At 44.7% G+C, this 12,901-nt stretch overlaps 1 protein-coding gene across 2 annotated transcripts in view; it reads right to left on the minus strand.

The window, feature by feature from the left end:
- Nucleotides 1-12,901, minus strand: part of XRCC1 (X-ray repair cross complementing 1) — a 282,052-nt gene that overhangs the window by 181,856 nt on the left and 87,295 nt on the right. For both annotated transcript variants that reach the window (XM_078655577.1, XM_078655578.1), the window contains exon 7: nt 4,271-4,386. In XM_078655577.1, coding sequence (XP_078511703.1) covers nt 4,271-4,386 — 116 coding nt within the window. The remainder of the gene's footprint in view (nt 1-4,270; nt 4,387-12,901) is intronic.

The raw sequence follows: 12,901 nt of genomic DNA on the forward strand, positions 1-12,901 counted from the left end.
CCGTATCGAAACACTGCGTTGAACTTGCGGCGGCTGCAGGGAGTCCTGGGAGGTGCCTCGAAGATTCATGAACAGACGGTACTAGTCTCTTTAAATGCGTTGATGGCCTTTGATCGAGTGGAATGGCAGTATTTGTTTGCGGTCTTGGGGAAGATGGGGTTCGGCAGTGAATTCATTGGATGGGTTCGTCTGTTGTATTCCAAGCCCTTGGCTAGAATAATTGTCACAATTGCAAGTCCCACGATTTTCAGCTTGGGAGGGGGACGAGACAGGGCTGTCCACTGTCCCCCCTGTTTGCGCTTGCAATGGAGCCACTGGCTGCGTAAGTGCGTTGGGACAGGTCGATTCGGGGTTTGCGTTGGACGTCAGAATGGGAAGACAAGATCTCGCTTTACGCTGATGATGTTTTGCTGTACCTCACTAGACCCAGGGAGTCGTTCGGGGTCTTCCTGGACATCTTAGCCATTTGTGGTCGATACTCCGGCCTAGTCATTAACTGGGATAAGTCGGTGATGTTTGTAGTGGCAGGGGATCCTCTTGTGATTCCGCATTCTTGTCCAGTGCGGTTGGAAACAGTGGGGTTTCGATACCTGTGCATCTCCGTGACACTGAACCCGCAGCTGCGGTACGAAAGGAACTTGGTCGCTCCATTGACTAGGTGCAGGGCTGACGTGGAGCGTTGGAGGTCCCTGCCGCTCTCTCTGCTGGGGAGAGCGGCCTTGTTCAAGATGATTGCGCTTCCTCGGTTTTTGTATGCGTTGCAGAATTCGATGGACCTGGTTCCGGCGGCTTATTTTAGAGAGATAGAATCCCTCCAGAGACGGCTTCTCTGGGGGGGTAGTGCTCGAATTGCCTATAGCAAGCTGACCCTTCTTTGGTACGATGGGGGAATTGGGCTCCCAGACATTCGCAGGTATTACTGGTCGTCTCAACTAGCTGCAGTGAACAACATAATATACGGTATCCCTGGTGACCCTGGTTATGCAATGGATCGGGGTCAGGCGCCGGGTGGTTCGTTGGAGAGGGCTTTATATTCTAGGCCGTGCAGATTCCCGCTGACGGGCCCCACTGACCATGCTGTCCGTGTCTGGCATATTGCTAAGAAATGTCTGGGGTGGGAGGGTAGACTTACACTCGCCACCCCTTTATTGAACTCAGAGAAGTTGGGCAGTATGTGGAAGTCGAAGGGTTTTGACAAGTGGAACCTGATTGGCATAGTGAAAATTGGGGAAGTTTGGAAAACGGGCGCAGTGCACACGTTCGAGTCCTTGGTGGCCCAGTACCAACTACACCGAAACAAGTACTTTCGATACTTACAGGTGCGCCACTCCTTAGATACACATGTCCCTAAGGGTACGGTTCTTCTGGCGGCGCCGCCTCTGGAGGACCGAGTGCTAGATGGACACATCCCTGAAAAGACGATCTCCCTCATATACCGTAAGCTGGTGAATCATTCAGAGGATCCGCTGCGGAAGATCAGGGCTCAGTGGTGCGAGGATGGTTTGGAACTAGATGATGAGGACTGGACAGCAGCGGTGGCCTCTCCTAAGGAGGTGGCGATCCAAATGCGGCTGAGGTTGGTTCAGCTGAAGGACTTGCATAGATCATATATTACTGGGCCGCGTCTGGTTCGTATGGGACGTGCTGATAGTGGTGCGTGCCGGAGGGGATGTGCGGAAGATAGTACCCTAATGCATATACTGTGGCATTGTGATCGAGTGCAGGACTTTTGGTCGACCATACATGTGGAGCTGAGCCAGGCGTTGGGCACGGAGATAAAACTTGAGGCTAGGCGTTGTTTGCTGAATGTTTGGGAACCGTCTGATTGTAATGAGCCCCAGAAACAGTGGGTAACATTAGCGAACATGATTGCCAAACGCAACATCGCTCAGCTCTGGGGCGCCAGCCAGGCGCCCGGGGTCACTAAGTGGGCTGAGGACCTAGACTGGTGTATGGTGCGTGAAAAGTCGGTATACGTGGCTAGGGGGTGCCCTCGTAAGTGGGGGAAGATTTGGGGACCGTGGAACAGCTATAGGGGTGATATCTGTGCCCCCCCTGAGCCCAACCTTGATGAAGATGTGCCCGACATCACTGATCCCTGAGGTTTTTAATGTGACAATGTAATCCTTTCTTCTCACACCAAAGTATTGTAATGTTTTGGCTTCCCTGAGATTTCATTTTTTGATTTGTATGTGTGTTTTATGATTTAATAAAAAGAAATATTAAAAAAAAAAGGTCCAATGACTGGCACTGTCAAGCCAGACTTAAAATCCATGTGGGTTAATTAATGCCTTCCTCCTATCGATGTTGCCAGGGAAAAAAAACAAATGTCACATGTGCTTTAACACCCCATCAGGGGTAACAAGAGCTATATAAATGAAAACCTTTTTCCCCTCTTCTATCCCTCGCTATTCTTCTGAATCCAAATAACTGACTAACCTATTCACCGCTCAAATTAGGTTCATATTTCACTATACTAACTCAACACTAATCCTTTATGGGTTCCGGAGTATTGTGCTACTCGCCGAAAAAGCACTTTGACGCCTCGTCGGGGGTAGTAAGCTTTATATAAATGCAATTACAATACAATACAATACATGTATGCTCCTGAAATTTCAAGCTTAGGCAACTGGGTAAATAAACAAAATGATCACAGCTGCACGAGGGGCAAGTACTTTTTTGGGGGGAGTGCACTTCTGCCCAATCAAAACTTGAACTTCTGGCTCCCAACATGTGAGCAAAGCCAAAGCCCATCTCCTAGTGATGCTCACATAACTCTCCGGTGACAGCTGTGCTATCAAGTTAGACCATAAAAATGACAAAACGGATAAATAATCAGTCAGAGAGGAATTCTTATCACTCGACACCCATGAGATATTCTTTGAGTAACCAGTTTTCATGTTTATATTGTTGACTGGACAAGCATTCCCAACCCCTCTACTACACAAACGGTTGGCTGCCAGTTTACAGTGCTATATAGCTGTGAAACTCGACTGTCTGCCACTAAAGCGAGTTTGTATCCACGTGTGTTAGTAGCTCAACTCATTAATGCCAATCCTTTACTATCGGTGCGGGCTAGTGCGGACGTTTAAAAAAAAGCTGTAAGCGCAGCTTGCATTAAGGACAGTGGTGCTTCCAATACAAAAATGTAAACAAGCGTTTGCAAAATGTAACAATTCCAGACATCATATAATCCTTTCAAAATGCTCCCTTATTATATACAAATACATGAATAAGAATTAAAGTAAGACAGATGACTGCTTTGAAAATAAGAAGTGAACAAAAGAAATATAAACTTTAATAAATGTTTTGCTAAACTACTATAAAACTGTATATTTCTCTGAATTAATGCATCTTAATATTTTAAAGGAACAAAATTAACAGTGGAAAATCAATGCAAAACAATCATAGGCACTTTTAGGAGCAACATGAAATAAATTAGAGGCCGAATTCTTAAAGAGAGTCACAAAAGGGTAGCCACAGGTGTCTGTCCTTGCATGTGTGCAGATTTTTTACTTTAAGACATTCATAGGTTTACAGAAGGAAAAAACAAAAAGCACTGCTAGCAAGCTTTTGTAAATTTTGTTTTCGCACGAGCGAATATATGTACATATTTTCTTGTTAAAAAAGATTGCAAATTCACTTCTCTACAACCCCTATTTTTTTTACTATCCCAGGAAACGTTTTACGCATTCCCTTGTCAGGAGTAACCTCCCTTCCAACCTTTTCTAGTGTAAGAAGAGATTCGAGAGGTCCTTAAACATGTTAGTTTGTGGGTGTGCACAGACTCACAAGGCATTCCAACCTTGGACCTACTGCTTCCTCCTTGGCTTCACCCCATATGTAGATTTTCAGAAAGGTGGCAAAAGGTCCGGCTTTGATGACATATTTTATGGTAAAGTAAATACCCTGTGAATGCCAGAATCCAAACCCCTATATAATATGAGCCCACACATAATCACAGAGGTCATTATCAGAGTGCTGATGTAATGAACCTCCCATGATCTGTCACTTCACTGTAAGGCACCAAAAAGGGAAAAGAGTTTGCCACAACAGAACAAGTATATGACTGGAGCATCTCTTCCCTACGACAAGTACTTAGTGTATAAAATTCCACACTTCTGAGATAAAGGAAGTACTTAAAAATGAATCTGCAAATAGAAATAGCATATGATATATCGATTGTTACTCTGCGACGAGAGTGGTACATGAGGCTATGGCAGAGAAGGAAAAGTCAGTGCATGTCCAGAGAGTAGAAGTGAACACTTACCTTGGCAGTACTGCCACTATTAGGTTTGGTAGCCAGTGGGGTGCTGGGTTCCCCCGAGATGTCAGAGTGGAGAGCAGCTGCAGCGTATGTCGGCGAGGACTGCTCACTCTGGGAGGCTAGGAGAAGAGATTAAATCGTGAGTGCCTATGTTTTTGTCCTACAGGATAATGAGGCACTCTGGGATCACAAGGCGAGTCTGCATACCATCAGACAGATAAACATCTATGAGTTTAAAGGATAGGACATGCGTGGGCATATTGCTCAAAACCTCCCTCCGAACATGCATCCTCCCTGGCGGACTTCAGAAAGAAACTAAACACCTAGCTCTTTGAAGGAGGTGTTGCTCCCACAGCACCCAGATACTCCTAGGGGTGACAGTACTGGGCTACACAAATGCTGATTGATTGATTGAAAACCTCCATCCGGATTCTAGCCCTTGTGAGACACTAATGTGCAAGCTAAAAAAGATGGGACAGAGGGATGACCTGGACAGAGCAGAAATAACATAACAGTCATTCCAGTTGAAGTTGAATCACATACTTTGCATTATTCTGCCATCTAGTGGTTGGGTCACAATTGTCTTCGAATGCTTTTGAAATAAACCAAAACAGGTCTTGTATTATAGAGACCCTTGACTCATCTCTCTCATCAGACAGCTTACTCAGTTACCAAGCAATCAGATTCACTTTTGACATTTCACTTTGCATGAAGTACTCCTTGACCCTTGATATACCTTTGTAAAACAATTGTTGTCAAGAAATTTGCATTTTTGATTGCTGGTTTTGTATCATTAGAGAAATAATTTAGCTTAGGTAGACCTTGTTAATCCAGGCCAAATTTTTCATGACGAAAATTTTGAAAATGGCGGATATGTTGCTGTGATAATGTTATATGTCAGGAACCATGAGACCTATATACTTCATTTTGGTGTCAAACATAGGTCTTGGGGGTCAAGCAGTCCTACAAAGACAGAAATGAAATCCTCAGAGCAACCCTTCCGCCATTTTCCAAAATGGCAGCTCTATAATAATGTGTTTTAGCCATCATATTGGTAATTTATTTTATTACTGTTTTGTTTCAGGTTTTCTGTTGATTCAAATTTGTAAACATGAGCGAAGCAGGTGGTAGCAGAGGATCTTTAAATCTTGACAGAGTGTTGCCAACTACAATATCTGCGGACTCCTTCAGCAAAGAAAAATGTGTTGTATGCCAAACTAATCCAAAAGAAAAGCAATCATCAACTGCGGCTGCACAGAAGATAGTTTGAGATGCTGCAGAAATACAGCAAGATGAAGTTCACAAAAGTTTGAAACTGATGGGTGAAGAGGATCAAATATTTTATCATTGTAGCAAGTGCTATTAAATGAAACAAAGCCTGGAAAAAATTGCCAGAAGATAGTAGAAACTAGTAATTCACAGCAAGAATCCAAGTCATCTGAGAAAGTAACGACAACCAAACTCAATAACCATCCACTCAGAAGATCGATGGCTACCCCTTGTCCACCTCCAACAACTGATCAAAAAGCACAGGATCTTAAATGTGTTATCTGTGATGTAGCCAGAACAAGGGCCAAAGGGATTGACAAAAGAATAAAGTACAGGGTATGTGATTCTCAGCTAGTTTCTTCCAAAATGAAGTTTACAGCCATGCAGCTGATCTAAACAGCGAGGTGAATATATTTGCAGCGGATTTGTATGCCCAGCCGAACTGTATACATGTGAAAATATGAATGAACAATGAGCTCCCAGCAGCAACGTAAACGTCAGCCTACAGTTAAGTTTGCACTCTTTGAAAAAGCAAATGCAGTTTTAAAGTCACTCTTGAGTGCTGGCTACGGGTTCACACTCAGTGAGATCAGAGAAATAATGGTCAGCATTGATGAAACTGATTTGATCCATAATAATGAAATTACTTTTTTTCTGGTGAGAATGTACAATTACCAAATTCATTTTTGACAGTCTGATAAAAAAAGAATGAGCCACTTGGGGTGTTTTCAGCTGATTTGACTCCTGAAGTTTTTTCTGCCAAAATAAGATCACAGGATGCAGTAAAATCAGAAGGAACCTTTTTAAGAAACGTCCTGAAAGTTTTAGAATTTGAACTTAATAACAAATTTTGTGATGCCCCAGTGTTTTGCAAATCATGCGAGTCAACAAGAATGCCTAATCTTGTCTTAACATTTTTTATATCATCGTTTAATATCAGCAAAGCAAAACTAAAGTTCTTCAGTTCGGAACAAGCTAGCAACATTGATGATGGATTTGAAGGTATAAGCGTAGAAGTGGATGACAATCCCATGAACAGACAGGCTTATGCTGTGCAAATGTACTGTCTTTTCCAAATTATGTTTTATGAATTACATGACGGCAAAAACAAAAACTCCACTACACATGATGAGTGCCCAGGCAATCTATGACAAGAGCAAAAGTATAGAGCTAATCACTTCAATGCATAGGGTTGGTGTATCAACAAGTTACAAAGACTAAGTACGGAGCAAGAACTTGCTAGCAGCTCATGCTGGAAAATCTTGTGAATCTGACAGCACACCACTTCCGAGTCACTTTACCAGGAAAGGATATACAATTGCTGCTGTTGATAATTTTGATTTTGACAACAGCTCTTCTTTGTCTAGATTATCCAGCACAAATTATACTGCCAGGGTGCTTTTTCAAGACTGTACCAATGAAGTAGCTGCTGGAAAACAAGCTGTCTCCGCTGTAGGCATAAACAAACGGAGCTGCAAACTTATAACCCAACTGCCTTCCCAATGTGTGCAAAATCACTACGAGCCATCAACACGTCCCAATCTACCGAAATTTTTCAAAGTGGCCGAGGGCATGAATCTTCTGTACCTGATGCTGCAATTTCAATTCAAAAAGTTGTCCTCAATGAAAACTGCTGTTGTTGACTACATGTCACAATTGCGAATGGTCAAGATTTCATCCATGTAAAACTTCGGAGTGGTCTTTCAGACTATTCTACAGATATCAAAGTCAGTGTGCACCTTGCAAGAACAGCACATTGTCTTTGACAGTTATCTTGAACTATCTGTCAAAGAATGTGAGGGAATCAGACAAATGTCTACAAGTGGAACAATTGACCTTGCCTGAAGCAAAAATTCGACACCTCTACCTGTGTAACTTGATAAATTCTGGTCAACAACATCGAACAAGATGAACTTGGAGATGTTAACTCAGCAAAACACTGCTGATGCTTCAGTAAACACTGACATTCCAATTACTGCAAGTGGAATTACAGTCAATAAGGAGTTGGTACCTGCAGAGATAGATTCAAAAGGTACGAGCCATACTGTTCAAGAACTTAACAGCAAATTGGAGGAAGCTGACCTTCGAATTGTTGTGTGGGCTGTTCAAATTGGTTCCAATCGAGTGAGCCTGTCAAATGACACAGATGCTAATATTGTGCTACTTAGGTTTGTTGCAATGTTCATAAGTCAAGGATTGTCAGAGTTATGGATATCTTATGGAGCAAGCAAGAAAAGACACTTATTTGCGCTTCATATTCTGTACAAGAAACTGGAACCCGAGAATCCCAGTGTTCTTATCAAAAGACACACAGATGATGGATGGAATGCAGAGCAAATACAACATTCACCCCCAGGAAACAGATCTGGGCTAAATCCATTGTTCTTTTGCTCACCATGCCACCCCAGTTTAGACCCAGCCATATGCAAACCAGCCTTGACCCCGTGCCTCATGGGAACAGTCCAGCCGAAACTGCTAAGCCAGGTCCTCCCTGGACCAGAACCAAGCATCTGGGAATCAGTTTCGGGGCATCACCCCTTATCAGCCAGGCTACTTATTCGTTCTTATCAAGGTACATATTCTTACAGGTGATGACACTATGACCAACAATGGAACAAATCTTGGAGTTTTAGCTGCTGAGCCTGTAAGTTTCTAAAAGGATTTGCTCAGACAGAAGAAGAATATGACTTTAAAGATGTAGAAAAATACTTTGTGTGTGTGTTCCGACTGTCGCACACTTAACAATTTTTGGTACTGTGAGTTCAAGCGATCAGTCTTACTAAGTGACCTTCCACCAACGTCATATTCTGTGCGCGGACACATTAAAAGAGCATTCTACTTCTTCAGATGCGTAAATGTTTTGGATCATGCATACATAGAGAAAGAACCGTGTGAATTTGGTTGGGAAGATATTGATGGTGCTAAATCCTACAGAATTTCTAAAGCCTCTACCCACAGAACTTACACGTACTTGCAAAACCTGTGCTACAACAAGCATTTGCAATGCAATAGGTCTCGCAGTGACGCGGGTTTAAGCTATTGGCATTGTAAATTACAATGCCTTTTATTTATGTTTTTAAAAAGAAAAGAAAAATAAAAGGCATTGTTATTTGCAATGCCAATAGCTCAAAGTCGCGTCAATGCGAGACCTATTGCATTGTAAATGCTTGTTCCTGATGCAAGCGTACTACAAAAGTAAGTCACAGTATGAATGCAAAAATTATTTGTAAGCACCAACAACCTTTCACCTGCAAAATGAGTACAGGACGGTATACACAGTGTTTTCACTTTCAAAACCACACGCCCCCGCCCCATCCTAAGCAAACTTTAAAGCCCACTAGTAATTTGTTCACTTTGGTCTCTGCTTTATCGGCCGGTTGAGCGAGTATGTTCGCTCGAAAGTGGCAGCCTACTTTTCAAAACTGCTCCAGGGGCCGGCATGTTTGCATCTCGGCTTATTCCCCGTTCCTGTGCACAACGCTGAGTAAATATACTATGCAATGCGGACTAACTCTCCCGAAAGTTTCATGCATTAAATTCCGTACCTCAAGAAAACAAGATCCTTAAAGTCCTCCACAGACAGCACTACTATGAAACCGAAAGCAACTCTCAGGACTGGGCAGCGACTGAGGGCGGGGGCTGCCTGCGCATACGCGCTCTTTGCTGGAGAGGGAGCCCCGGCGCTAAGGCAGCTGAAGTCCCGGGTCCCGTCCCGAGTGACCACCAGCGCTGTGGAGCTCCCACGCCGAGACACACCCGATGGCTGCGAGGGAGAGAGGGACACGGACGAGGCAGAAAGAGCACGGTGAGTGGGAGGGGGGGGGGGGGGGGTTGTATCTGTGTGTGCGCGCGCCCGTGAGTGGTGGGGGTGCGTGCGTGGCTGTGTGGGGGGAGGGGGGGCGTGTGTGGCTGTGTGTGAGTGCGCTTGTATGTGCCTGCGTCTGTGTGTGTGCCTGCCTGCGTGTGGGCCTGCCTGCGTGTTTAGGTGAGAATCAGAGGCAGGGGATGTGCACGGCGGGGACGTGCACGGCGCCGGCTGGGCGTGCGCGCTCACGAGGTCGAATCTCGGCCTGCAAATGCGCGTGGCACTTTGCTGTACTCATTCCCCGAAAAGTAACTACATTAGTTGTCTCGCATAGACAGCAAAAGCTTCGCTTTTGCTTACGTCTAGCGAGACCTAAAAAGATGTAATTCTCAAATGTTCACCATTCTGTAAATGTACCACAAGTGATTGCCAAAACAAATAAAGTGAACTATGAAAATGTGTCTAAAACTGGAGTGATAAACATTGTTTTCATATTCAGATCATAAACATTGTTTGGTGTATACATAAAAGGATTAAAAAAACATTATTGAATGTATACATAAAAAGATTTTTAAAAGTTATTATTGTATGTATATATATATATATATATATATATATATATATATATATATATATATATATATATATATATATTTATATCCAATAATAATGTTTTTTTAATCCTTTTATGTATACACCAAGCAATGTTTCTTCCTCTAATATAGCTGCCATTTTGGAATATGGTGGAAAGGCTGCTCTATGGAGTTAATTTCTGTCTCTATTAGACTATTTAACCCCCAAAACTTATGTTTTGACACCAACATGAAATATATGGGTCTCATGGTTCCTGAAAATTACATCATCACTGCAACACATCCGCCGTTTTTAAAAATGCTGCCCAGAAATATTCGGCTCGATCAGCAAGGTCTACCCAAGCTAAATTACTTCTCTAATGATCCAAAAGTACAAATCAAAAATGAAAATCTCTTGACAACAGTTTTTTTCATGAAGGTATATCAGGGGGCCGCGATTAAAGGTTGGGAGGGCAGCATGTGGGGCGGACAACTGTTAACAGTTGATATTGAAGTAACCTTGTTTTTAGCCAGTGAGAAAATGGGGCTCTGTTGCAGTAACCCCTTACTTTTTGCCTGACTTTTGATGCAACTTTGACTCTGGTGTACTAGATCCCTGCTGTCCAGGTACCAAGTCCCTAAAAACATGTCCACAATTGGTACTACTGCCCCCATGTAAGTCCATAGTAAATGTTACCCTGGGTACCTAGGGCCTGGAAGCTGAAGATTGTTCCATGCGACCACTTCACTAGGACCATGTCACTGCCCCTACAGTTGGCATGTCCCTGTGAGGTGGAAAAATGACAAGTCGACATGGCACACTGCCTGTGTACCATGCCAGTTAGCCAGATATAGGTAAGTCACCCCTCTAGCAGGCATTACCAGCCCTAAAGTAGGGTTCACTATATCCCAGGTGTGGGCATTTCCGCATGAGCAGATATGCCCCTACAGTATTAGGGTCTATTCCTTCATATTGTCAGTGCCAGGAAAGCCGTAGAGAGAACATGGGCTGGGAACTTCACAACTCTAGTTCCATAGCACCACAATGGCTTCACTGAACCCAGGAGTGTTCGGTACCAAACAGCTCCTTGTAATAAATCCACACTGATGCCTGTGTGAGATTTATTAAAACATGTACACAGAGGGCACCTCAGAGACAGGCAGCCAGCCACCACCAGACAAGTTCCTGGACCCCTGGGTAGAGAGGCCTTGCTTTCTGGGACCAGAAACAATACACACCCTGGACAGATGAGTCACACCTTCTCCCCCAGGATGGTCCAGTGCTCAAAGAGGGACATTTCAAAGGCCTGCCACCTTTGTAATGCGACCCCCAGCCTCCGATGATGGCAGCAGATGACAGCCCCTGGTTTACACCCCCACTTTGGGTGAGAAAACTGTCGGGAAAAATCCAAAAGAATAGGTGTGGCCCCCTCGCCCCTAAGGCGGGAGAGGCGAGGTGAAGCACAACTTTAAGCCCCCACCATCTTGAAGATGGGGAGACTCCTCTAATCAGGGCTGGTCTATGCACACCTCCCACAAGAGGATGGCACAATAGTGGGTGTAGTCACCCCAGGTAAGGTGCCCATTAGCCCTAGCTACTACTCCCCTAAATGTAGTATTTAGGAGGCTCCCTCAGACCTAGAAACTAGAACTGCAATGGCCTAGGAATAATGTAGATGACCATGCAGAAAAGACTGAAGACAACATCTGCCTAGGCCCCAGCCCAAACAGCCCTGTCTCCAGCTTCTGCGAACCTGTGACCTGTCTTGCAGCCAGCGACTTCTTAAACCCCTGGGAGGACTACTGCCTTTGAAAAAGACTCCAATCTCCCATGGACAGTAAACCTGTCCTGAAGGAACCAACTCCAAGGACTCCAGATCCAGGCGAATCTGCGTCTACTGCCCATTCTGCACCCAACACCCACGGGCCGAGTCTGTGTGGCTCACCTGTCCAGAGAAGTCTCCCCAGCGATCCTGATCTTGTGTCCAGGGTTGGCTTACATCTCCTGCCTTACACAACAGTGCTTGCAGTGTGACGTCAGAGGCTCCCACCACCGCCTCCGGTAAGAAGACTCCAACATCCAAAGGCACCCCTGTACCGAAGCCCCTGGACCTTGGTGAGCTGAACAGACGGTGCTCCTACGACCCCCTACATCTCTACTTACCGCTGCCGTTGGTCTTACTCCTGCAACCTCCGGTGCCACACCGGCAGCCTCTTTGCCGTAAGAACAACTCCCATTGAAAAGCATTGGGCGTATGACATTGAAAATGCACCCGGCTGCCCCTGTGCTGCTGGTGGTGTATTTTCGGTGCTGCTCTGTGCCCCATATGCTTAACCTAACCTCCAAAGCTTGGCCCCTTCAACCAACATACTTACCTGCCCCTGTGCCGCTGGTGGTGCAGTTTTGGTACTCACTCGACCCCAGGCCCTTGCTGATTTTTTGCTCAGAAGACTTAAGTGCAAGACTTACCTGTTTACCCTTCTTGAGTTGTGTATCCATTATTGATCACTCTTGTCAAATAAATGTCTTACACTCCTCCGTGTTAGGCCTGCGGCTGCTTGCCCACACTACCACTAATAGAGTACTTTGGGTTTTAAGTTGAGCCAAGGGCACTTTTGGGGAACTCCTGGACTCTGTTCTCAAATGTAACAAGTACAGACTCTAGCAACCTGACATGGATCCAACCCTACAGGACCTACATGCGTCTGGTCCTCTTTTCTAGGAGTTCAGGAACCAAGCTGCTAGTTTAGAGTGCTGTAACTGGCCAGACAAATACACTTGTTTAGCTACTTGACTAAACTTCAAGGTCCCCTAACACAGGTAAATCCTGACCAGGACTGACAACTTCTGTTGGGGGATCACAGAGTCCTCTGTCACGAACTAAACTCACAGGGTTGACCTGCAATGACTGAGAACTGGGCAGCTCCTCAATCCTGGACTTCTCTTTACTTCTGGCTGTTTCTTTCCAGGCGTGTTGCAAAATGTAG

Source organism: Lissotriton helveticus, chromosome 7, assembly GCF_964261635.1.
Source record: "Lissotriton helveticus chromosome 7, aLisHel1.1, whole genome shotgun sequence".
NCBI classification, from domain to species: domain Eukaryota; kingdom Metazoa; phylum Chordata; class Amphibia; order Caudata; family Salamandridae; genus Lissotriton; species Lissotriton helveticus.